This window comes from Drosophila ficusphila, unplaced genomic scaffold (assembly GCF_018152265.1).
Source record: "Drosophila ficusphila isolate 14025-0441.05 unplaced genomic scaffold, ASM1815226v1 contig_791, whole genome shotgun sequence".
Taxonomy (NCBI): domain Eukaryota; kingdom Metazoa; phylum Arthropoda; class Insecta; order Diptera; family Drosophilidae; genus Drosophila; species Drosophila ficusphila.
In genome coordinates this window covers 1,582,309-1,605,281 of record NW_025064737.1, presented here as the reverse complement: position 1 = coordinate 1,605,281, position 22,973 = coordinate 1,582,309, and the positions used below count along the sequence as shown (strand labels likewise).

General features: G+C 38.2%; 1 protein-coding gene across 8 annotated transcripts; it reads left to right on the top strand.

Moving 5' to 3' along the window:
* The first annotated feature begins 364 nt into the window (after positions 1–364).
* On the top strand, positions 365–21,009 carry LOC108091816 (ena/VASP-like protein). Of its 8 annotated transcripts, none has more exons than XM_017191189.1 (9): positions 365–476; positions 2,378–2,897; positions 9,586–9,622; positions 14,749–14,837; positions 15,304–15,533; positions 16,040–16,481; positions 16,920–17,407; positions 18,655–19,398; positions 20,056–21,009. In XM_017191189.1, exons 2-9 carry the CDS (start codon positions 2,768–2,770, stop codon positions 20,779–20,781), a joined length of 2,886 nt encoding a protein of 961 aa, XP_017046678.1. In that variant the 5' UTR covers positions 365–476; positions 2,378–2,767; the 3' UTR covers positions 20,782–21,009. The 8 variants fall into 8 exon arrangements, with proteins under 8 accessions (XP_017046678.1, XP_017046677.1, XP_017046676.1 ...); XM_017191188.1 differs by having other exon boundaries at positions 2,336–2,897; XM_017191187.2 differs by lacking the exon at positions 365–476 and having other exon boundaries at positions 555–2,897.
* Positions 21,010–22,973: the final 1,964 nt, after the last annotated feature.

Sequence of the window (22,973 nt, the reverse complement as noted above, 5' to 3'; positions counted from 1 at the left end):
GTGCAACCCCAGAAGACGACTTGCAGGCAGTCTGCTTGCCGCCCCAGTATTTCCCGCCACCTTGGTTTCCGCACAGAATGCAAGTCGGTATGCATGCCTTTACTAGATACGATACTACAACTAAATACTTAATTTTGCTCTTTGCCGTTGCCTTTGATTCTTTTAATTTTCCATAGAATAAGGGACGTTGGATGGGGCTACTAATACAGATGTCTGCGTTGTCTGCCAGTACTTACGGCCTACGCACGCACACACCCTCAGTGGAGAAAGGGGGGAATGTGGGGGCGGGGTGTCTGGCTGACTGGAAGACAGCTGTTTGGAGCAATGGGTTCGATGCGACTGCAGAATAAGTCGGTCTTTCAACGCCAGCGGACGTTGTTTGTGCCTTATTTCCATCCCCCAGGCGGAATATTACTCATACGCCGCGTGGCGCGATCACTGGCGATGCGGAAGTGAAATTGTTTTTTGATTGAAATGTAAATAAGCAGAGCCTGCCAAAACAAATATCGTGTTTATCATTGAAAATATGTGAAAGTGCAGACCGCTGATTGACGCAGGCATCGGCGAGTGCAGCGCCATGACGTCTCTTTTAATAATTCTGTTTGGAGCACCATTATTATTTTCCGTCGAAATGAGAAATTTTGGATTTATCTGAAATATTAGGCTGAAACTAAACTCTCTGGGGAATATTTTAATGGCCTTTCATTGCGCTTTCAATTTTTATAAACGTTCGGTATTAAATTACCAAAAAAGAACAAATTTTGAAAGCAAATTGAAAGAAGGAAGCAAGACATCTTGAAAGGTTGACAAGCGGCGATTTGGTGCACACTGGTTGAGTAGCTTAGAAAATATTTATAAAATAAACTTTTTCGCACAATATATATATTTGTGTTCTAGACTCTTTTAAGGGAATACTATAGCTTCGAGCATACTCCAACCTTGGGACAGGCGATCATAGATCTGTTATTTTAAAAAATCAAAAAAATGCGATTTGTGTACATTTCATTGACTGGTTCGATTGTTTAGTCAGATGTTTTAGATAAATTACACATGCTACTGAGTAAACAAACATTCGGCATTGGTGCTACTCAAGTAATTAAACATTTAAGACAATCGAAAATCGTTTTCGAATTTCTTAATTTAACTGAGCTATAAAACAATCACATTTCTTCCGTCCACCAAACAATCAGAAATGCAGCCGAGAGTTTTCGAAATGCTTAAATTCTTGTTTGACACATTTTGACATAATGTTTTAAAAGCGAGACAGTTTCAGTGCTTAATGAATGATTTACTGACTGGGCTTCGTTCCAAATTTCGGAAATATTTATTTGGCATAATAGGGCTTGTAGTCTAAGCGACTTTGAATTTTACAAATAATATGCCTGTGAACCGTGCAGGTGTTTTATTTGTATTTTCACCGAATTTCGTTCGATTTTCATTTGGCAAACGCTAATGAACAAATCGCAGAATGCCCCCGAAGGGCATGCAGGTAATGTTTATCTCCACCCACTACCCAATGAGCTCACATTTAATACGTGGTCGGAGGTAAACACGCACACGAATCCTATCTGCCGATATGTCTAATAGGAAATTGGCCAGAAGCGGCTAGCTATTTGAGTTTACCTCTGTTCTCCAGATCTGGTGGTGTAGCGTAATACTAGAACGGCCGGACTTGTATAAAATAAACAGGCAAAGGTACAATAAATTGAGGCAAACTTATTTGTGTGTGTGTGCGGGCAACAAAAGTACAAGAAAACACAAATATCGAACACAATGGAAACAATAATGTGCGAAACGATTGGAAATGCGCCACAGTCGCTGACGCTGTCCCACCGACGTTGCCCTCTCTGTCTCTGTCTCAGTCTCAGTCTATATCTCTATATCTCTGGGCCAGTCCGGTCAGCGTCCGATTCTCAGTCAGAAGCAGCCGGCTAGCCGGAGGGCCAACAACAAGTAGCAGGCGCGAAATGGCAATCGATTGGCATTATCGAAACAGTCGCCTGAAATTTTAAAAACGTATCGAATATAATTTTTCTGTTTTGGTGGTTGTAAAGATATAAGTTGTGAAAAAATCGTGTAGGTAAAAGGATCACCACACGTTGCAAATCGTTTAGAATCATTGAAAGGGTCGGACAAGTTCTTAATGTCTCAGATTCCAAAGAGAATATTTTTTCAGTGCGGTACTGACAGTTTTTTATAATTTAATCGAAATAATCGTATAGAAATGCAAAGTTATCGATAATGATCTCCATAATTGTTGTGTTAATCACACAGTATTAAGAGTGCGGCAAGCTTATTAGGCTTTTGAAAATTCCAACGTTGTGTATCCGAGCAGGTGACAAGTGTTAAAGTGCAATGTGCTAATTATGTCACACAGGGCGTATGCGTGATGTTGAAAGCCAATAGCAAGTGAAAGCCAAAGTAAAAGGTGCAAACGGGAAACAGAAATTCGAAAAGAAGAAGGTGACAAGGAAAAGGTCTAACGGCCATACAATACTTGTTGAATTATTAGCTGTGCGAGTGTGTGTGTTTGAGTGCGATTGGGGAAACAAACAAATGTCAACTGCCAATGCCCCAAGAGTGTAAAAAGAAAGATGTGAAAAATACGAGCCGAGTCTCGAGGGAAATCCGTGAAAAAACGAAAATGAAGTGTCAGCGATTTGGGATGAAATTATCAATTGGCCAAGCTGCTGCTGAAATGTGATTTAGCCACCTGCCTGCGGGTAAGGTGTTCGTGTGCGTGTAGACAACAAAGGGAAATAATGTCATGCATTGGCTCGACGGAATTTCTTTGGATGACAATTTAATTAGCGGACGCGCCAGCGGCAGCAACGGCGACAACAGCGACGGCAATCAGCGGAAATCAACGCAGTCGAGCTCATCGCCCACCAAAGCAAGTAGGTTGCACCAATACCGCCGCATATACGTATGTACACCAACCAATCCCACCAACCCCAAGCTTTAATTCGTTGGCGTGAGCCACCCGAGCGTGTTTATTTGGCTTAGAGCGAGAGGAAAGCGCAAGCTGTATGTGTAATCTATATTCGCAAGGAGTATCAGTTGGAAACTAGCCAGACTTTTTGGAAACTCAGTTGTTAGTTCAATTCACTAAGGTATACTGGGCTTTTAAAAGGCTTACACCAATAAAAAAAATTACCTTTTAACATATAAAAACATGTTAGATACCTTGTCTATAATACAATATTAATCAGGAACACAAATTAATAATGCTTTTTGTTTAAACTGTTTTTTATACCCTTGCAGAGCCAAGGGTATTAAAATTTTGGCCAGAAGTTTGCAACGCAGTGAAGGAGACACCTTAGACCCCATAAAGTATATATATTCTTGATCAGCATCACCATCTGAATCCAAATACGTCTGTACGTCTGTCCGTCTGTCTGTCTGTCCGTTTCTGCCCAAACTAGTCTCTCAGTTTTAAAGCTATTTTGCTGAAACTTTCCCAAAAGGTGTGTAGTTAATGCACGCAGTATATAAGTCGGAACGGGCCGGATCGGGCGACTATATAGGATAGCTCCCATACAAGAGATTGAAATACAAAACTCTAACGCCGTTGTTTTTGATCAGATCGACTTGATTTCTTCCACATGGCGTTTTCTAGTTACTATTGAATTTCGGTTTAAATTTTATCGAAATCGGATAACTCTATCATATAGCTGCCATAGGAGAGATCGAATAATAGATATAGAATTAATGGAAATAAATTTGATAACGTCATTGTTTTTCATCACACGACTATGATTTTTTAAGTATCAAGTTTTTTAACTAGCCTTGGTTCATAAAGAAAATTTCATTAAAATCGGACAACTATATCGTATAGCTGCCATAGGAAGGATCGAAAAATCTATATAGAATTAACGGAAATAAAATGATAACATCGTTATTTCTCATCAGAAAATCATGATTTGAAATATAGAGTTTTCAAACGACTCTTAAATAACAAATAAAATTTCATCAAAATCGGACGACTATATCATATAGCTGCCATATGAACAATAGTCAAAAATATGAAAAAATTTGTGTAGTCTGCTCGAAATATTTGATGACTGCAAGGGTATATAAGCTTTGGCTTGCCGAAGCTAGCTTCCTTTCTTGTTTTTTTGTAAGTTCAATTGTTGGGGCAAACTACATTCAATCAAATTCAATTAGTTTGCTGTTTTCAATTGTTCGTCAAAATAAAAAGTTGCGGATGGTAAAATACTAACTAAGTTATAGTCAATTTGGCTCTTAATTCAGACAATTAAATACCAAATTGTATGTTCATAATGTAATTAAGGAAAATATTTGTGCTAGTGCCAACTACATTTATCTATGGCATATTTTTAATTTTGTCTTTTGCCTTTCTTTTCTAAAAATTGAATTCCGTATTTAAATTGAAATATTAAATTTGATAGCAAAAAACTTTAAACCAGAAAAAAATTAAACTGATTTTATTTGTATTTTTTTTTGGTTTTCTTTTTAGTTTTGTGTTTTGCTTTGAGTCAGGAAAAACAATTTGTTTTGCATACATTTGCTCGAAAAAGTTGAGGAGAGAAAGGCGCCGCAAGAAAAATGCACAAGTTTTTACGGGTCAAAAGCAAAAAGCACTATCTGAAAAATATATTCCAATTAGGCCATAAAATATACTTGAAAATCGATTTTACCCAATTACCCGATTTACTCAGCCTCCTTCCATCAGCGGGATTCCAGCCAAATTTGTCTTTCGCAGACGAAAAATGGAATTCAAACAAAGAGGTGGGGAAAATGGGTTGTATTCAATTTTAATTGGGCAGCAAATTATTCCAGCTATTGCCCCGCCTGTGTGTTTATCCGCGGGATGCTATAATTCAGATTCAATTATTAAAAACATATTCATCATTTAGTTCGAGCAATTAGCAATGAATGAAAGGCAAATAGAAAAATCGTTTGTACATCATTCTCGTTTCGATTTTATGCGGATGTGGCTCATTGAACTTGTTTGTGGGTGTTTTTAAAAATATATTCCATGAATCAATTCGGCGTTATGTTAACGATTTCCAAGCAAACTTGTGGGGGCAATTAAATGGGTCTTGCTTCCGTTACCTTGATCGTTCATCGATCATCGACTACGAATCGCCTGTATTTTTGACTTTTATTTTCCGCTCGGTATTTACCCCATTTTCCGAAAGCCTTCAATTAGCACAGCCCGATCATGTGGAATCGATTCGAATTGCTTGACGCATTGATTTTATTTTGGAAATAATTCGCAGCAAAAACAAATTGGAAAGTGTTGGTCGCTGTAAATCTCAGCAAAACGGAAAATTGCCGGCATATGGTAATTTAATTTGTAATTTATTGTTTACAAATTCCTTTTGGTTTCATTTTGTAGAGTTTCTTAAGACGCCGAAACATTACGATTTGTGGCTCGCTGTTAAAAATAGAAACAACTCTCTCACCTTTTTGGAACGACTGCAGATGACCTAGTAAAGCCACGAAGGCGCGTTGTTTGTCAGCATAAAAATCTCTGAGTGTCTAAATTTAATTAAGATTTAGACGTGTTCAATAAAAATAAATTAGTGCGGGAAAATGCACACACAGAATAAACACGATAAGTGGGTAATTCACTTTTGTTGATTGAATGATCTATATAACTGTCTATATAAACGTCTACATTTTTTTAAATCTAGCGAAAAATATTTTGATGCCAGAAAAATAATTCATTTGTCCCACATTTTTATAGGATCAGCAAACACATCTTTAATACAAACATCTAGATATTTATTAAAAACTCCACTAATTCGGTTTATTTTCATACAAATTTTATTTACTCAGCCTAATAAAAATTACTGAGTAGTCCAATTGAGAGTCTAAGAGTTTCTAATTACTTTCATATTAAACGTAGGACACACAATTCAAAATGTTCATCGATAAAAAAAATATATCTTTTTCTAAATTATTACTTATGTCAGAACTAAATAATTACATATCTCTATTTACCATTTGATAAAATTCTTTGCCAATATGGCATTTAAAACTGATATAATGCTTAATTTTTTAGTTATAGGTGTACTGCTAAATTGTTTTTGACTTAAAAATTTTTTTTATTTTTATTATATACCTATTTAATTAATTAATTAGGGCTGCTTATGCTTATGGCTTCAAAACAATTGAGTTTTTATTTTATGAAATGATTTCTTTAGATATATATACATACATACATCAAAATTTGATTGAATAAAACCTTGTGATATATTTTTGCTTCGACTTTAAGTAAAACACTCAGCAGATTAAATATGTTTATTTATTGATTTTATGTAAGCCTTGAGTCTGCGGAAAATACCAATAAAATTAAAAACAGAATGGCCCATTAAATTAAACCATTTCACCCCATTCCTTTCGTACTTCGCTCAGCGAATTAGAAAATTCATATGTTGGCCATTAGGAACTTTAACTGCTGTGGTCACACATCAAAAGTCGTGCCCCAACGAGTGCAGGGGCATTATGTGTATTTATGAAATCGTTCAGAGTTGGTCGAAAGATCCTCTCGTTCGTCTGGCATAAAAAGTGACCCACACACATTTGAACATTTGTATCAGCAGGAGGCACACTGCCCCATAATAGAACCATAAACTGCAACAGGCGGCGGCAAAAATAGACAGAAACTTGTTCATTTTGCTTATTTGTCCGAGAGTTTGCTTGTGCATTTTGTTTACTCGCCGCCCCCTGCCTCACGCATCATTTCTTTTTCCTCGCAGAGTCTCTCTGTATTTCCCAGTTTTGTTCTTTTTTTCTGTTCTATTTGGAGTCGTCTAGCCGGCACAGTGCTGATCCGTGATATGCTCCCCAAACAATAATAATTTTTGGTCAGTTCAACGAGTTAATTATAAAATCTTGTATAAAAGAAACAAACCGTACACAAATTTGTAATATGTTAACAAATGTCTTTCGTCATTTATTCAAATATAATGCCAACTGAGTATTATGTTTTTACATATTTTTTTTTTATTTTTTTGGTGGATAGACCTCTTGTAATGTATTCTTCCTTATTCGATGATTATTGTTTTTAAAACATAGTAATAAGATAGTGTTAGTATATTAATGTGTCTAAAAGAATTTTTAATTTAAATTTTTAACCTTATATATTTTTATGGTGGGGTGATCCACTTAAATTTTTGCTGTGCAGTTATATTCCAAACAATATACCAAGATATATTTCATTCACTTGCAAATAAAATTAATAAATTCTTCTTCAAAAATGTTGCTAACGGTTATGTGCCTATTCAAGTTCAGCACTTGGAATTCTGTAAACACAATCGATCGCATTTTTGGTATAAAATTCGAACGGAAGCCAATCCATTCTTATGGGATTGCCAGTGAACGTATTTATGAGTCCCACTGTCGGCAGACGGTTTAGCAGCTCACGCACATTCCGACAGTTTATTGGCATGCCGTATGCTGGCCCGCCCGAATGCACCGCCCCCCGTTCCCGTTATTCGCCCTCTGCCCCCCAACGGCACACACACATCGGAAGGAACAACAAATAAACTGTGGGTACGCAAAATATTTAACACGAAAACGCAGAACACACAAAATTCAATGCTGAAGCCAAGTGGTTGCAGTTCCCAGTCGCGTGCCTCGCAGACCACAACGTATCTGAATCCGTCCGAAGCAAGTATCTTGTATCTGGCAGTGCGTATCTTTCTGTCACCGGCGACCGCGCGTGGGTGCCGTGGCCAATATCCACCTCTCCCGCAGAACACATGTGTCCAAAAGTGCACCCCAAAGTCACCTAGTGATCATCTTTAATGCGAGATTGTGCTTAAGTATTCAAAATGAATTACCATAAATCGAACTGATATTTCAATGTGCGGCTGGGCTGGTTAATTGTGAATTGTCGGCGGCTATAAATTAAGCCTCAAAATAGCTCCTCATAAAAGTTAACACAAATATTTATGAGTTCTTATTACGATACGGAGTAAGTAAATAAGTGAAATAAAATCACTTTCTCTTTTGTTTATTCAAAATGTATACTTTTGCAAAAGATATGAAATTTGTGGAATTCGCAGTTTCTATCATGACTTGGCAGTTTATCATTCACGTATTTGAGTCTGTTGAATGGGATTAAAACGTTTGGAGAATCTTTTGGGAATCTTCCGTGAATCTTTCACCTTGATAAATTTACGACCCCAGCCATAAATTAGCTGGAAAGAATATATATATTCCATTATATGGGGTCCTGTGTGCCAGTTATGTAATGGACAAAGAAAATCCTTTCAATGCTACCCAAGAGAAAAGAAAAAGTCCCCAAGGGGAAGGGAATATGGGGTCGGGTTTTGGGGGAGGCCGTCAAGGAGCGAGGCTGAATTGTAACACATGTAAATATTAATGAAGGATGACAATGTGTACTTGACAACTTAATCGATAAATCAATTGCTATGCCAGATAATGCTCTACCCCTTTTGAATAAAAAAATGTGTGTTCCGCTACGGTTTTTTGTCTGGCCCTTTGTGGCGGCTTGATAAGGAGGTTGAGAGTGGGTGGTGCTCGGTGCGTGTGTAGCATACATCCTGGCGCTGGTACATTGTGTAACCGGCAACCCACAAACCATCCAGACAGCGTCGCCGCAAAAGCCATAAAGAACGGAATGTCATTGAACATCTAGATATTAAAACGGGAATCAGTATTCCACGCAGCAACCCGTCGAACCCAAGATTTTCAAGGTGCCACAAGACGTACTCTGAATTTTAAGGCCCTTATAAAAACATATTTTTCAAATAAGGAAAATATGTTTATGTTGATGAGGAAAAATTTAATACTAAACTAAGTAAAAACTTTGTAACAATGGGTTGGTAACACTTAAAATTGGACCAACTTTACAGTTTGATTAATTAAAACCATCGCTTTATTTTCCCAATATACCTGTTTACATTTTTCTCGCTTTGAAAAATGACATATTCATCTTCTGTTTTTATTTCCAAGTAAAACAAATTTTTGCATGGTTTCTGAGTCACTTTAATTGTGTCTGAAAGTGAGCGATTGTTAATGTCATAATATATTGAGAACCAAAGTTAGTTCTCCTGTAAATATAGAAAGATATGAATAAGCCTACCATTTTTTTTAAACTGCATAAAAAACCACCATATTAGTAGAACTTAACGCCGTAGCTTGTATGTATAAGTAACTATGTTACTATGATCATAAATACTTGGTTACATTGCAAATCTTAATTAAGTGTATTTTATCAGATAAGATTTGTATAATATGAATTTTTAGTGCGCCTGCCTACTCTGCTCGTATCTAAATAAACACGCTCTCAGTTATTTGTAAACATTGCGATCGAAGTAAAAGCAAACAAAACCATAATACAAATTTAAATCCAAAAAGCTAAAAGAAAACACACGAAAACAAAATCAATCCAGCACGAAAATAATTTTCCATTTTCATTATTGTGATTTTGTCTTTACCGCCCATTCTTTTATCTCTTTCCTCTTCTTTTCTGTGTTGTTTTGGTTTTGTCTACATTTTTGTTTTACTTTATGTGTATTTTGTTTTTTGTTTGTTGGTTTTTCTTTCACATGCGGGAAAACTAATGCACGACTATGCTCCGAGAACGAAGACGTCATGCACACTATAAGCTAAACAGCAGGTAATTCTGACTAAACATTTATATTACTAGCCGTAAGCTTTAGAATTAAGTTCATGTTCAAAAACCTCAATTGTTTTTCTTAAACCGATCAAAAATATAAGAGTACGAGCTTTTTAAAAAAGCTGTGGAAAAGCTATAGTAAAGCTAAGGAACTTTTATCCCGCTCTCTTATATTTTCAAAACTACGGAGCTTTAACGATCAGTGAAAGTTTTCTTATGGTTATACACTCTTAGCACTACAATTTTGGGAAAGTTACATTAAGCGAATAACGAAAAACCAATAACGAGTACCTGATGAACATACATGTATTTCCTCCATATGTTTATTAAACAAATACGAACAATGGGATATGCATATATTTATGACAGAAGAGTTTAATGAAGTCTAAAGTCTTTTCGAGGTGGTTTGGATCACTAATTGGATCGTAATCTCTTTGATCTTATATATAACTACACATTACTGTCTACTTTGCCAGTGCGAACCATAAATTATATTGACAAACAAAAATCTTCAGGTACTTTCTTAAATTACGCAAACTATTTCTTAAGCAAACAACTTTGCACAGTTTAGAGTCCAAGATTAAACTGCCAGCGTCAAATTTATGTCAAAATAAACAATAGATACAACGGCGGTAAATGACAGCAGCGATTAGCTTTGAAATAAATTGGCACGAGCTATGAAGTGGTGCGGGCTCTTTAAATTATATTTATGCTTCTGCCGTGTCTAGTTAACCTTTGCTAATTTTCTAATTGGCTGATAAACAGTCGGATTCGGACTCACACACATTTTTCATATACAAAAATATTATTTATTCGCAGTGAGGGCCACCACGTGCACTTTACATAATAAATAAACCTTAGAACAGATCAAGCCCATTGAGTGGGAAATATTTTTAAAATTTTGTGCGTAGAAAAGTGTATAGCTATAGCTGTCCAAGATTTAATGGGATCTGTGTGGGTGCCAGATATAGTTTTATTTAGGCTGCCAATGTCGCGACACATTTCACTAGAAGAGAGCATCCTGGCCGTGCAATTCATTCCAATTCGATCTCAATAAAAGAGCTGTTAATTTAATTGAAAATGTGGTTATTGTTAATTTACTCTGTCATCTGCTTACCGAAGAAATAAATTAATTTCTTCTACATTCAGTTACAACATTGCCAACACACAAAACCCATACCAATTTACCCATGAAATGCGATTAAGGGCTTGATTAATTTCCATTTATTTCCTATGTTATTAATACCCCTTCTGGTCCCAAAAAAATTGTGCAAACGGAAATTTCATTCAACAAATTAATTTTGCGAGTAAATATGGTCAACATGCTCAAGAGAGAAAAAAATTAATACAATATTGGCATAATTAGATGGATAATTGATTATGCCAGCAATTCGTGTTATTATTATTTTTTACCCCTAAGATGCAAAAAAGCAATGTTTTTGTAATTGTTACGGGCTTTTTGTCAATAAATTATAATTTTAATAAAGAATACACTCTTAGCCAATCTCTTTAATTTTCCGCCGATAACAATACTAATATATTTACATGTTTAATTCAATTAATTCAAAGATACAAATTTAGTCAATAAATTGAAAATTTCCCGTAGCTAACATAAATAATAGCATTAAGTTTAGTTTTTAATTACTTTTATGCCTCTTAACAAAATTGCTGAGTTTTTGAATTAATTACAAAATATATAGTATATTTATGAAACCAATTAAAACGCCAGGGGATTACAAGATTATTTGAAATATTGTATGGTGTTTGCTTTTGGTGGTACAAACTTGTACAAGAGTATCTAAAGTTCGTTGTCCTTGGCATTTGTTGCCCCTTCAGCTTTTTGCTCTCTTTGTTGGTTAGATTGGAGGGGCTTTTGTTAATCTTATAAACGAATTCTCGACACAGCATGGGCACGTTTCATTGAGAACGATGATTTGTTGTTCCTTCGATTTACTCGCACAAATTTGCTTTATGAAACTTTTTAGCTTTGTTCGCTTTTCATTTTCATTTTTAATTTTTCTTTTAATTTGTATAAAAATTGATGCAGACAAAGCTTGTTGCTCTTGGCGGCGTTCAATGCCAGTCGTCGGCGTTTGTTGTTCTAGTCGCTTTATTATTTGGCCAAAACTGATCTCGCCTAACTGTCAGTTTTCGGTTTATAGTCGACTGGTGCGGTTTTGCTGCGGTGAAATTGCCTTCTTGTTCGCACATTTTTCAAATTGTCACGCGGCTAGTTGGGAACAAAGTCTATAATTAATTATTAAAATTGAAGTGATTTCGTTGTGGCAGTGAAAATTTCGTCGATGATTGCATAAATTTGATAAAATCTCAAGAAGTGTGTCCTGTGAATAGTTTTTGTTTATTAAATAAATGAAAGGCGCTAAGACAACTCGGACTCAATATGAAAGAAGCAAGAGCAAGAGCAACAAGCGCTCGGAAAAGTCGGCGAAGTAAGCGAAAAACGTAGTGAAATTTGTATTCTTCATTTTCGAATGCCTGGTCAAATGCACTTTAATTTCGGGCACGAGCATCTGGCTCTCAAATATTATTAAAACTCATTAACATTTTTCTAATATCCATACACTTTGGTAGTCGTAAAATAAACAATATTCGCTTATGGCCAGACGAACTAAAAATAATTCCAGTTTGTTTATCATCGGTTCGTATACATTGTCCAACAAGATTTTACACTGCAAAGTTGTATACAAAGCTCGCTAAAAATGTTTACTCATGCAAATCTATCTACAATCTGTATATTTTTCTTAGTGCTCGTGTATAGTGGCCTCAGTGTATGTAGGCATCAATAAAACTGCCATAGTTAGCTTTCCTATCGATCATCAGTTTATCGATTTTATTGTTTAATATATTTAGAACAATCGTGACGCTACAAAAGTGTTTTTTGTGTACATTGCAAAACCAAGATATAGAATAAAGAAACCAGGGCTGAATTAACTAAACGAACCAAAAGATATATATAGTATAATCTTTGAACCAGAACCATTTTCTGAACATTTGAAAATCTATCCATTTGATTAAAATGTATGTAAATTTCTTTACCAGTACTTTTAATCGAGAACCGAATCTGGTTATGTTAATTTTTTTTTTTAAATGGGTTTTTCTTAAATTTAAAATTAAAACAGAGTGGATATTAGTGTGTTATTTGATAAATATTTGCAATGTTTTATCACAAAACATTAAGATTTAGCTGTAAAGGTAATAAAAGCTTGTGGAAGTCCTTTTTTTATTTTAGCAGAAAACACCACCTGTTTTTAGATGTATTTTGTTGGTCTAGAGGGTTTTCTAAAAAATTAAAATAAAAGTTCTGGGTCTGTTAAATAACAATACCACACCAACCAAAGCTTTCCCAGATTTTCTTAGATGTCGCGTTTCGTCACTAAGTGGACATGATGACCGATACAAAATGTTTCTTATTACACACTGCCTGGAAAAGCATAAAAAATATTTGACAAATTCTAAGATACAGCTGAATCCTGCTTTTCAATAATATATGTACCTATCTATGTATAATGATTTTGCGGGGAACTAATAATTAATGGAATCAAATCTTTAAAATAAAAAACAAAATTTGGCAACAGTTTAAGCCAATTTGTTGTTTATATTCATATATATGTACACTACAGACATTATATAGATTTTTTTGCAATAAATTGTGTTATCTTAACTATTGTAAATCGTTTGTTCTTCGTGCAATATACAAAGTGTCAATATTGACACGTCCGTCTTTTTTTGTTTGGTGAAATTATATTGTACTAAAACTAGAGAAATAGAGAAACCACAATTTAATTATCTAAAAATTTACCTTTTAATAGTTAGAAGTGCGGATTAAAAATTAATTTTTTATTTTTGTAAATGCCTTGAAGCCTTACCTTATTATATTTTTTTGATAAAACCCAGATATCCAATAGTATAGATTTATAAGCTTTCCACATAAACCACTGAACTTTACAAATGAAAAATACCTGCCAAGTTTTTAAACGATCGAACTAAGGATTGCTAATTTATTATTGGCGCCTAAGAGACTGCTACACAATTACCCATTGCTCAGCAATATTTGTCGAGAGAGCGTTGAGTTCTGTGTTTGAAAAAGTATTTAAAACTTGAACTTATTTCAATAAGACAAAATAAATGCCACTTGTCCGAGTTAAGCGTGGCGGAAAATATTTAAAGACAAAAAGTCTTGACGCCATATAAATATGAGGGGATGTTTTCTCTTTTACGCATTCCACAATCCGTTTGGAGACAATCGCCCAGACGAGATGTGTTCGTATGTATGTTTAAATATATGTAGGTGCTTGTGTTCATTAATATTTATTTATGCAAGCATTTGCGATGGCTCTAAGAGCTGGATCTCTCTAGCGATCGGCAGTTTGTCAAAAATTCTTAACGCAGACAGAAGTGTCAAATCGTTTGGTATAAAAAACGTAAGTTATGGAAAATTTGCAAAGAATCCCATTTTATGGATCATTTGGGATTTGAATAGATCCTTTGGATGCTTAATTTAATTTGCGGAGAAGAATAAGTGCGTTAAAAAGTCAACGGAAACTTTGGAATACTCTTTTTGAAGAATCCCATTCATATTTATTTTCTTTAAAAATTCTGGATAAATCTTCCCTTACTTTTTTACGTATGCCAACAGCCGTTGATTGGAACAAATAATTTATTTATGCTTCGTAGCTGTAATTTATAGCTCTGCTGTGCTTATTTTCCTCTTCCTTGGTGTTTTTTCCTTAGCACCACCTCTGAGCGCACAAAATCGGTGATATATTTATATTTATTTTTTCTACAACGCTGCTTTTTTATTATTATTTATTTATACGTGGCGAGTGTTGAAAGGCCGCGGCCATATAGTCGAAGAGAACGACTAACAATTGGTACCAATGCTGGACCTATCCGGTTCAGTTGACTTACAGCATTCGTCGAAGAACGACCCGCATTTTTTAGGGATTTGATATTTTTTGTAAAGAAAGTTGCCTAAGAGTTTGTAATGTTGATTGGCCGTTGCCGTTCGCCATGGGATCCGTTTAGCACTCGAAGGCAAATACTATTTTAAGTTATGGATTTTAAAACGTTTCAAGAAAATAACAAGTTTGTTTAAACCCTTTCAGATTGGACAGAAAGTCATCGCGGGGCATGATATACGAAAATGAGGAGCTCAGGCTGCGCACCATTAATATTAATGCAGAAGTGGAACGAGGTACGGCCAAATGTGATAATAACCGATCAAAAGCTGGCCCAGTAATGCGCCATTAAATTGAACATAACGCAACAAACAGGAAATCAAATAATCGTTAAATAAATGGCCCAAAAAACAACGTGAAAACAGCCAATTAAAAAGACATTAGACGGTGGCTAGGAAACCAAAATATTCCTACAGAATATAGCTAAGCACATACATCTACACGCACCTACTCGTACATAAATATCTACCCACCTCTTCAGATATATCTGTCGAAATATTCATTAAGAATGTTTTCATTGCCAAAACAGAAGATAAGCGAATGTAAACATTGCGATTTGAGGTGTCTAAAGGTCTGACAGCTCTGCGTGATGTCCACGTGCTGCTCTTTAGACTTGGTCAAATCCTGTTCAGAGTTTTCCATCCCAGGCTGTTTCCTGGGTTCTTAAAAGTGGAACACTAATACATATCATTTTTCTTGCAGGGCAATCGGACATCAAGCGCCTGCGGCGGGAAAACGAGCAACTGCGTCGGGAAATCTGGACTTTGCGGGATGAGTGCGATAGACTCAACAAACGCTTTAAGGCCAAGCTCAGCGAGCACGAGTTCGGGGGATGCAGGGGCAGCGGGGGGAGTGGCGGCACCTGTCACGGATACCGCTGTAGCGGCGGAGGCGGTGGGCGTGGGAGCGGCGGTTGTGATGTAAACAGTGATGTAAGTAATACCAACCATGGTAAATAATTCAAATGGCTTAGCTTTAAATTGTCTAAAGTCTAGGTCTAGGTTTTCCTAAGGAAAAATCTTTCAATAAAATTTATTATTGATTATATTATTCCTAAGTCAATATTTTCTTATATGGTCATAGAAATATAACATTTTTTGGCCTTAGTTCTTTATCATATTGTTTCAATGTTTATCAATGTTAATCATATTGTTCAAAATTGTTAAATTTCAAGAAAAAAGAAAATGGTAAAAAAGAATTTGCTTTAGTAAAGCTGAAAATACGGTATACACTTTAAGCTTTAAAACATTTATTTATTTACATTTACTAATTTTTGTTGAGTGTCCATTTTGGTCGTGAACGTGCAACAGCAATCTTATATTTGGTTATAAATTATGTCATTGAGACAAAAACTAATAATGTTTATATTTTAACCAAAGCATTGTCAAATTTATTTCATGTATGTACTTTAAAACTAATAAGATTTTTACTTCGGCAGGACTCTGACTCATGTGATACGTGTCGGGGGGCGGATGATGGCCACTGCAGCGACGAGTGTTGCCAGGAGGGTGGTTCCTGCGCGCCGCCCAAGCCGCCACTTCCGCCGGAGGTTCCCAGCCATCCATCTCCATCCAAGAACGAAGAGAACGGCGGCCAGAACAAGGAGCAGCAGCCCATGCACTTCGATCACCTCTCCGTGGTTTCCGAGGAGACGCTGAGTAATCCGGAGCTGATGCTCGCCCAGCAGCAGGAGCACCTGACGATCTGCCCGCCAGACCCCAACGGATCGCAGAGCACCCTCCCCAGCATCATGGGTCCGCTCACCCCGCTGACGCCCATCGAACTGGTGGCCAACCAGCTGAACGACCTGCAGGCGATGGTGCCCCCATTGTCCTACTTCGAGAATATCCTGACGCAGCATATGGGCGCACGAAATGCGGGTGAGAAGATCTTTTTATCCATTTAAATTAATTTGAATTTTAAAAACTTGAATGAAACTGAATGAATGGAAATTAAAAGAGTTCTTAATAGCTCATAAAAAAATTGCGTTGAAATATGTCTGTATGTTCATAATTTAAAACAGAATTGAAAAACCTTATAAAAAACTTTTTAGGCATAAAAATTGGTTTATGAAAGGGGGCTTAAAGTATTAACAAAAAAGTTGTTTAACGATAATCAATAATTAATTTATAATTTATTAATGCAGTTAAACGCCTGTAACCAAAATCATTCACATCAAATGCAATTAAAATAATCAACTTTTTAACCTGAACTGTTAAACTTTCCTGTTTTCAGACTGTAACATATTATAATTTACTTGGTTTATGTTCTCCACCAATTAATACTACTTAAAAACTAACTATCTAAATTACTTGCAGCCCAAACCCCATCGCCGGAGTTGGGGACCAGCTCGAGCACCACCACGGGAAAGACAATGCGCCACACGAACGGGTGGGACTACAACCTGCAGTCGCCCTTCACTCAGCGCAAGTACTCAGAGCTCTCGTCACCGTCCCGCTCGCCACCGCCACCGGTGAGCACGATGACCACCTTCGTGCCCACGTCCACCATGCAGACGATGCCCAGGATCGCCCTGAATGCGCCGCCGCAGCATCCGGAAGGTGGCGACATCGAAACGGTGGCCATCACCACGAATGCCACGCAACACGCACTCCACAGTCCCAAGCACTTCTTTGCGCCGATCAAGCCGCGTTTGAAGCTCAACACCAAGTTGGCCAACCAGGGACAGGATCAGGAACAGGAGGACCTTCCGCCGGGCTCCCCGCCGCCGCCACTAAGAGATCCTCCAGATATTTTCGTAAACAACGCCCTGGCATCACCTTATCAGCGACGGGTCTCCCCACAAGTAAGTCCTCGTCACCGGCGCTCTACGCACTCGCATTGCCACGCCCACAGCCACCAGCGGAGCCGGCCACGCCCACAACCATCCCACTGCTCTTTGCACCGGGCGGTGGTGGATGTGGCCGCTGCCGTTGGCCTGGGGGAGGTGGGTCCGCACCCGGGGTCCAGTGTCCTGGACATTTACACCGCCGCGCTGGCGGCAGCAGCCGCAGCCAGGTGCTCGCCGCTTCCGACGGCCAGGTCCGCGGAACCCATCTATGCCACAGCACAAAAGCCCGGCCAGAGCACGTGCATCTCGGCCACGGCTTTCACTCAGCCGGTGATGACCATCACCACCCATTCCAACAAGACCACCACTTCGCCACTGAGATTGGCCCACAAATCGAGGGCCGTTGGGGAGGCCAAGAGGGTGGTCAAGTCCGCGGAGAACGTCAGTCAGGTGAGGGATCCTCTGGCCAGCAGACGATCATCCTCGTGTCATAGTCATTTCAATCCACTTTTGACTATAGTTTACTTCAGATTGGTTTCTATTCACGGTTCAATGTTACTTATTTGTTTCATGTTAAACAGGCAAAGTCTGCCTTTTTGTTCCTTATAGATCATTGTGGTTTTTTACTTGTCCTCTACTCTTTTTATCAATTTAGTGTGCAGAATATTAAGATTTCGGTTCCCTCTTAAATGTATCCTTCTTATTCAATTATCCTGTTGGTATTGTGTTGTATGAATATATATTAGACGCTTAGGTAATTGGGTTGTAATGTAAATAGTCACTGTTTTTATTATAAAATACCCAATTGCAACGTTTAGTCTGCCCATCAATGAATTTAATATTATGTTTTAAACAAGAATAAGATCTTACTTCATTTTTAGTATCCATTGGGAAGTTATTTTATTTAGTTTACTAAGTATAACATTGTGTCATTGCCCAAAAAAAATGTTTTAGATACCTGCTGAAGTCGTTAATAAAATAGTCGATGTTTACATTCGAAATTCATAAAGAAATCACTATCCCTCTTCATTTGCCAAAACAATTATAAGTAGCAATAAAACGGTTACATTTTTATTATGCATAGCTACATAATTGTTTAAGTTCGATAAATTTAAATAAATTTATAAATAAAAAAATTTCTTTCCCACCTAAGTAATTGGCCTATTATGAGCACACCCGATTTCAATGCATTGCACAGCCTATACATCGACTTATTTATTTATTGTTACATATTCAAAACTAATGTCTTAAATTACCCGCAGACGGATTCGGCCAATTTGGAGTCGATTTTGAACGACATCGAGACTATTTCGGAGGACATATTGGCCATTCAGCTGGAGAAGAGCAAGTCGCGTGACAACCTGAGCAACAACAAAAACAAGGACGACGATCGGGCGAAGAAACCGTATCGCTCCGAGATGAATCTATATCTGCAGTACGATGGCACAAATCCGACCATTTCACCCGCCGCAACGGAAACGGAAGTGGGAACGGCCACGCCGGCGGTGACCTCGTCCAGTGAGTCGGGAAACAGTGGGAGCACCAAGCTAGTGAGACGCACCAGATCCTTGGAGAGGGAGCACACCAACAGTCCTGCACCTACCATTCCGGATCCCATGGCTCCGTTTCCCGACAAGTGCACCTACCTGGGATTCGACCAGGTGAATCAGGCGGCAAACAGTGCAGGAGCGCCTCCCCAGTCGCCAAACGGCCCAAGGCCACCCATTGCTGCCAAGCCGAATGTGCCGCTCAAGCCACCGCCACCGCTGCCGCCCGCCCGCAGGCCAACCATGCCCACTGAGCCTCCGCCCCCGCCGCCCACCACTTCCGCATCCGGAGTAATCGGCGTCGCGCCCAACAAGAGTCACCTGTACAAGTCACTCGCCTCGGCGGCGGCCAAGAGGGCCATCTTTCGCTCCTCGCCATCCCAGCTCACCAGGTCCTTGGACGTGGATCTGACGGGAGCGGAGGGAGAGGCAGGCGCGGACCAGGCAGCTGCTGCAAATGTGAGTACGGAAAACAGGGTAAATGTAAAGTCAACATAAGTAAAGATACAGTTAAGCCCCTTACATCCATTTAGCAATTTTCTTGTGAATATTAATTTGAGAGGTTTTGCAAAAATATCTTTAGAAGTTTTCAAATTAATAGTTTTAAAATAGTATTTAAGAAGAAATAAATTTAAGAGTGAAATACCAGTAAAATAAGAGTATCAGAAGTAATTTGATATTTTTAATGTATGTAAATCGAAATGGCAAATTGTCTTTTATTATGTTATTACCTTTTTAAGCGGGGTTTTCTCCTAATTGATTTTAACCCCATAATTAATTAGGAATGGAGTTATAAATCTTTCAAACAATAAGTTAAAATGTATACTAAAAAAATATTTTTAAGAAGCCACAACAAGTAATGTCATAGTCATGAAATGTATGAAGTATTTTTTATATGTATTTATAAATCAAAATAATTAGTTTTCTTTCATCATTACAGTCATTTTTGGAGAGGGGTTTGCCTGATTGAATTTAACTTTAAGTAAAATTCTGAATTCATCTGATTTCGATTTTTCACCCATTAATAATTTAAGCAATGCTAACAAGGGTATACTTTAAAATACTTACTTTTGACTCTGAAATCACTAACCTCACCTTTCAAAACGCCCCTTTCAGATGGACGAATTGGCGCGGCGAAAGGCGCGACGTGTGTCTATCGTCTGTGGATCCGGTCAAGTGGCCCAGCAGGAGGAGGTGTCGACGCCAGTTGCGACATTGCCCACGGCCACCGCCAGCTGCGTGGACCTGAGCACGGTGCTCACCCACCCGAGCATCAAGGCCTTCAAGATGAGTCACAGCACCCCAAACTCGCCGCATTCCTCGCGTCGTCGCACCAACAGCAACTCCATGGCACCTCCGCCGGGGGCGCCTACGGGTGGTGGGGGACACGCCGAGCTTGGATCCACAGCATCGGCACCGCCAAGCACCACCCACCATCACCACCATCGCAAGGAGGGCAGCGATCCGGTTCCCATGACAGCCACTGTCAGTCGAACGAAATGCTCAAGGCGCCACTCCGAGGGCACCGTTCACACCGCTCACCGGAACAGTTCCGCCAGCGGAGGAGGAGGAGGAGGCGGTCACCACCACCACCACAGCCACCACCACCCACACAGCGGGATGGTGATCAGCAGCAACCCGCACCACAGCCACCATTCCCACCAGGACAGCAACCACGAGACGGTCACCTCGCTGTCCGATCGCAACTCCAACAGCTTCGCCTCCTCCAGAGAATCCTCCACGAGCTTCAGCATGCGCTCCAACCGCCGGAAGATCTCTGTCAGCTCCCACACGGGCGGCAAGATCCCGTGGTGCGGCTGCTGGGGCAACGGGTGCCTGTAGATTGAGGGAGAGCCATCCCATCTACCGTCCAGGAACCAAACTCAGTATAGTTCACTTGGCTGCTGCTCAACTAGTTTAACCAATCAATTACAATTAAGAACTTTTGTTTAAAAAGACTTGCCAAAAATAAAACTGAATGCATTTCTACATTTCCGAAAATAATGATAGCGAATGAAAACAGTCAAAAGAAGTTATTTTTGCTTCGAGAATAAAATAAGAAAAATGTTATGTAGTTGGTTTTAATTTTACAAATCGGTAATGCAAGCCTGACAAATAAAATAAAAATTGCTACCCAGTTAATTAAATTAAAAAAATGATATATGTGAGTTAAATTAATTTATTGTTGTCAGGCTGTTTTTAAAAATATTCAGTTGTAATGAATTTAAAATTGAAACTGCAGTCAAGTGAACGTTGCTGTATTCCATTAATAAGTGTAAATTTCTAGATATTTATGTATCCAATTTACGTGTTTGTATATGGCTTATTAGGTGTAGACCCACTCAAATAGGCAGCCAGTATTTTGTTTATAGAAACAAGGTACAAAAAGAGTTTTCAAAGTTTAAATTATAACCAACTAAAACTGAAATTATTCCCTAACTTTGTTGTACATATTTTAATAGACACCACTAAGTTGTAGCATTTAGACGATGGTCTCGAAAAAAGAAATAATGTAAATTCTATGAACAAACCTTTGTTATAATTGTTGCTGAATTCGAAGAGAATACAAATCAGAAATATAAAATAGAAAATAACTGATTGTTTTACCTGATTGACATACAATTCTGTTCAGGATCAAAATACGTGTCTGGTTGATGCATTTCGACACCATATCGCGTTCAAAAACGCTCGCCGTCCTTATAATTCGAAAATTACAATATAGATTGTAAAGTTGCCTTTTATAAGCTCTGGTTCTCGATGTTAATTCTTCGTGGCATAACTTTTTCAGCAAAATTTCATTTCACGCTTGTTAGCCGCTCTAAAGTTCCACTCGACGCGGGGATCCGCTGACTTTAACGCCGAAGAGGGCCGAGATAAAAGGACATGATGGGCGGCGGGCAGGAAGCGCTGGCTGCAACTGCAACTGAAATTGCGCAACAAGCGAAAATATACAATATGCAAATTAGCCGCAAATTAAGGTGTAAAAATGCATGACACACAAAACGCCTCTAGGATATATGCAGGAAACAAATTAAATTTTCTCCATGTACCAGTGCAAATTGCGGTTGCAGTGCAAGGCGTGAAGGTGATGGGAACGTGGTTAAAAAAATAGAAAACCCAGGTCAGCGGCCACCGCAGTGCGCCAGAAAATGTAACCCAGCCGAGGGCCAGAGCACAGTTTATTGTAGTCCCCGTACAATGCATCCTTTATCTGAAGGACACTGGACTCCATCATGGCCAGCTGCCAATCAATTGTGCGGCACTTGAATTCATTTTAGAAATAGCAGAGCTTATGGCATCTTCGTTTAATTGATTGGCTGCCAACTTTTGCCAGATTGCCGCGAGTTTTATTTTATTGCTGTATTTGTCTTGGCTATTAACTGCTGCCAGATGCACCCCAATCCCCTTGTTTATCCCCGAAAGACACGAAAAATCAATTTGTAATCATTATGAGTTGGTTTATTTGCCAATGAAAAATCATATGGCAACCAAGAAGCCAATTGGTTCTTAAGTGCTTCACATAAACTATCAACCCAAACATTTACAGCAAATAAAATTTGGAAAAGAAATTTCGGTCATAAGATTATGAGACTTATGCGATGCCGATTGCGATTTCACATCCAATAGAAACTATATTTAACCTGTATTACCGACACCTACCATTTTGAAGAAACTTTAAAGCGCATCAAGAAACGGATTCTCTACGAGTTTGCAGTGCTAAATTTGGGAGTGTGAATACGGAGATAACATCACACCTTGCTCCTTTAAACATTATTGTGGTCGGTCAATAATCAACACCATTTGCTTAGTTTGACAACATTTCTAACCTCTGTAATCAATAACAAGTCAATGTCAACATTTAACAGCACGCCGAATTCAAATACATTTAATACCCCAAAAATGTATTTCTGTATGCTTAATAGATATGTCCGAAGCCTGCAGACATTGACTAAATACTTTTTCATTTAAGAAAACTTTGGTTTGCCGTCCTTTAATTTTATAACTCAACTTTCTTGTTAAAGAGTAGACGAAAT

What these genes read in the sequence shown, in the direction of transcription:
- LOC108091816 (XM_017191189.1), top strand. Translation starts at nt 2,768, where the DNA reads ATGCATTGGCTCGACGGAATTTCTTTGGATGACAATTTAATTAGCGGA. An exon ending in TAATGCAGAAGTGGAACGAG is followed by an intron (nt 14,838 to 15,303) that starts GTACGGCCAAAT and finishes TTTTTCTTGCAG; the next exon opens with GGCAATCGGACATCAAGCGC. An exon ending in GTTGTGATGTAAACAGTGAT is followed by an intron (nt 15,534 to 16,039) that starts GTAAGTAATACC and finishes TTACTTCGGCAG; the next exon opens with GACTCTGACTCATGTGATAC.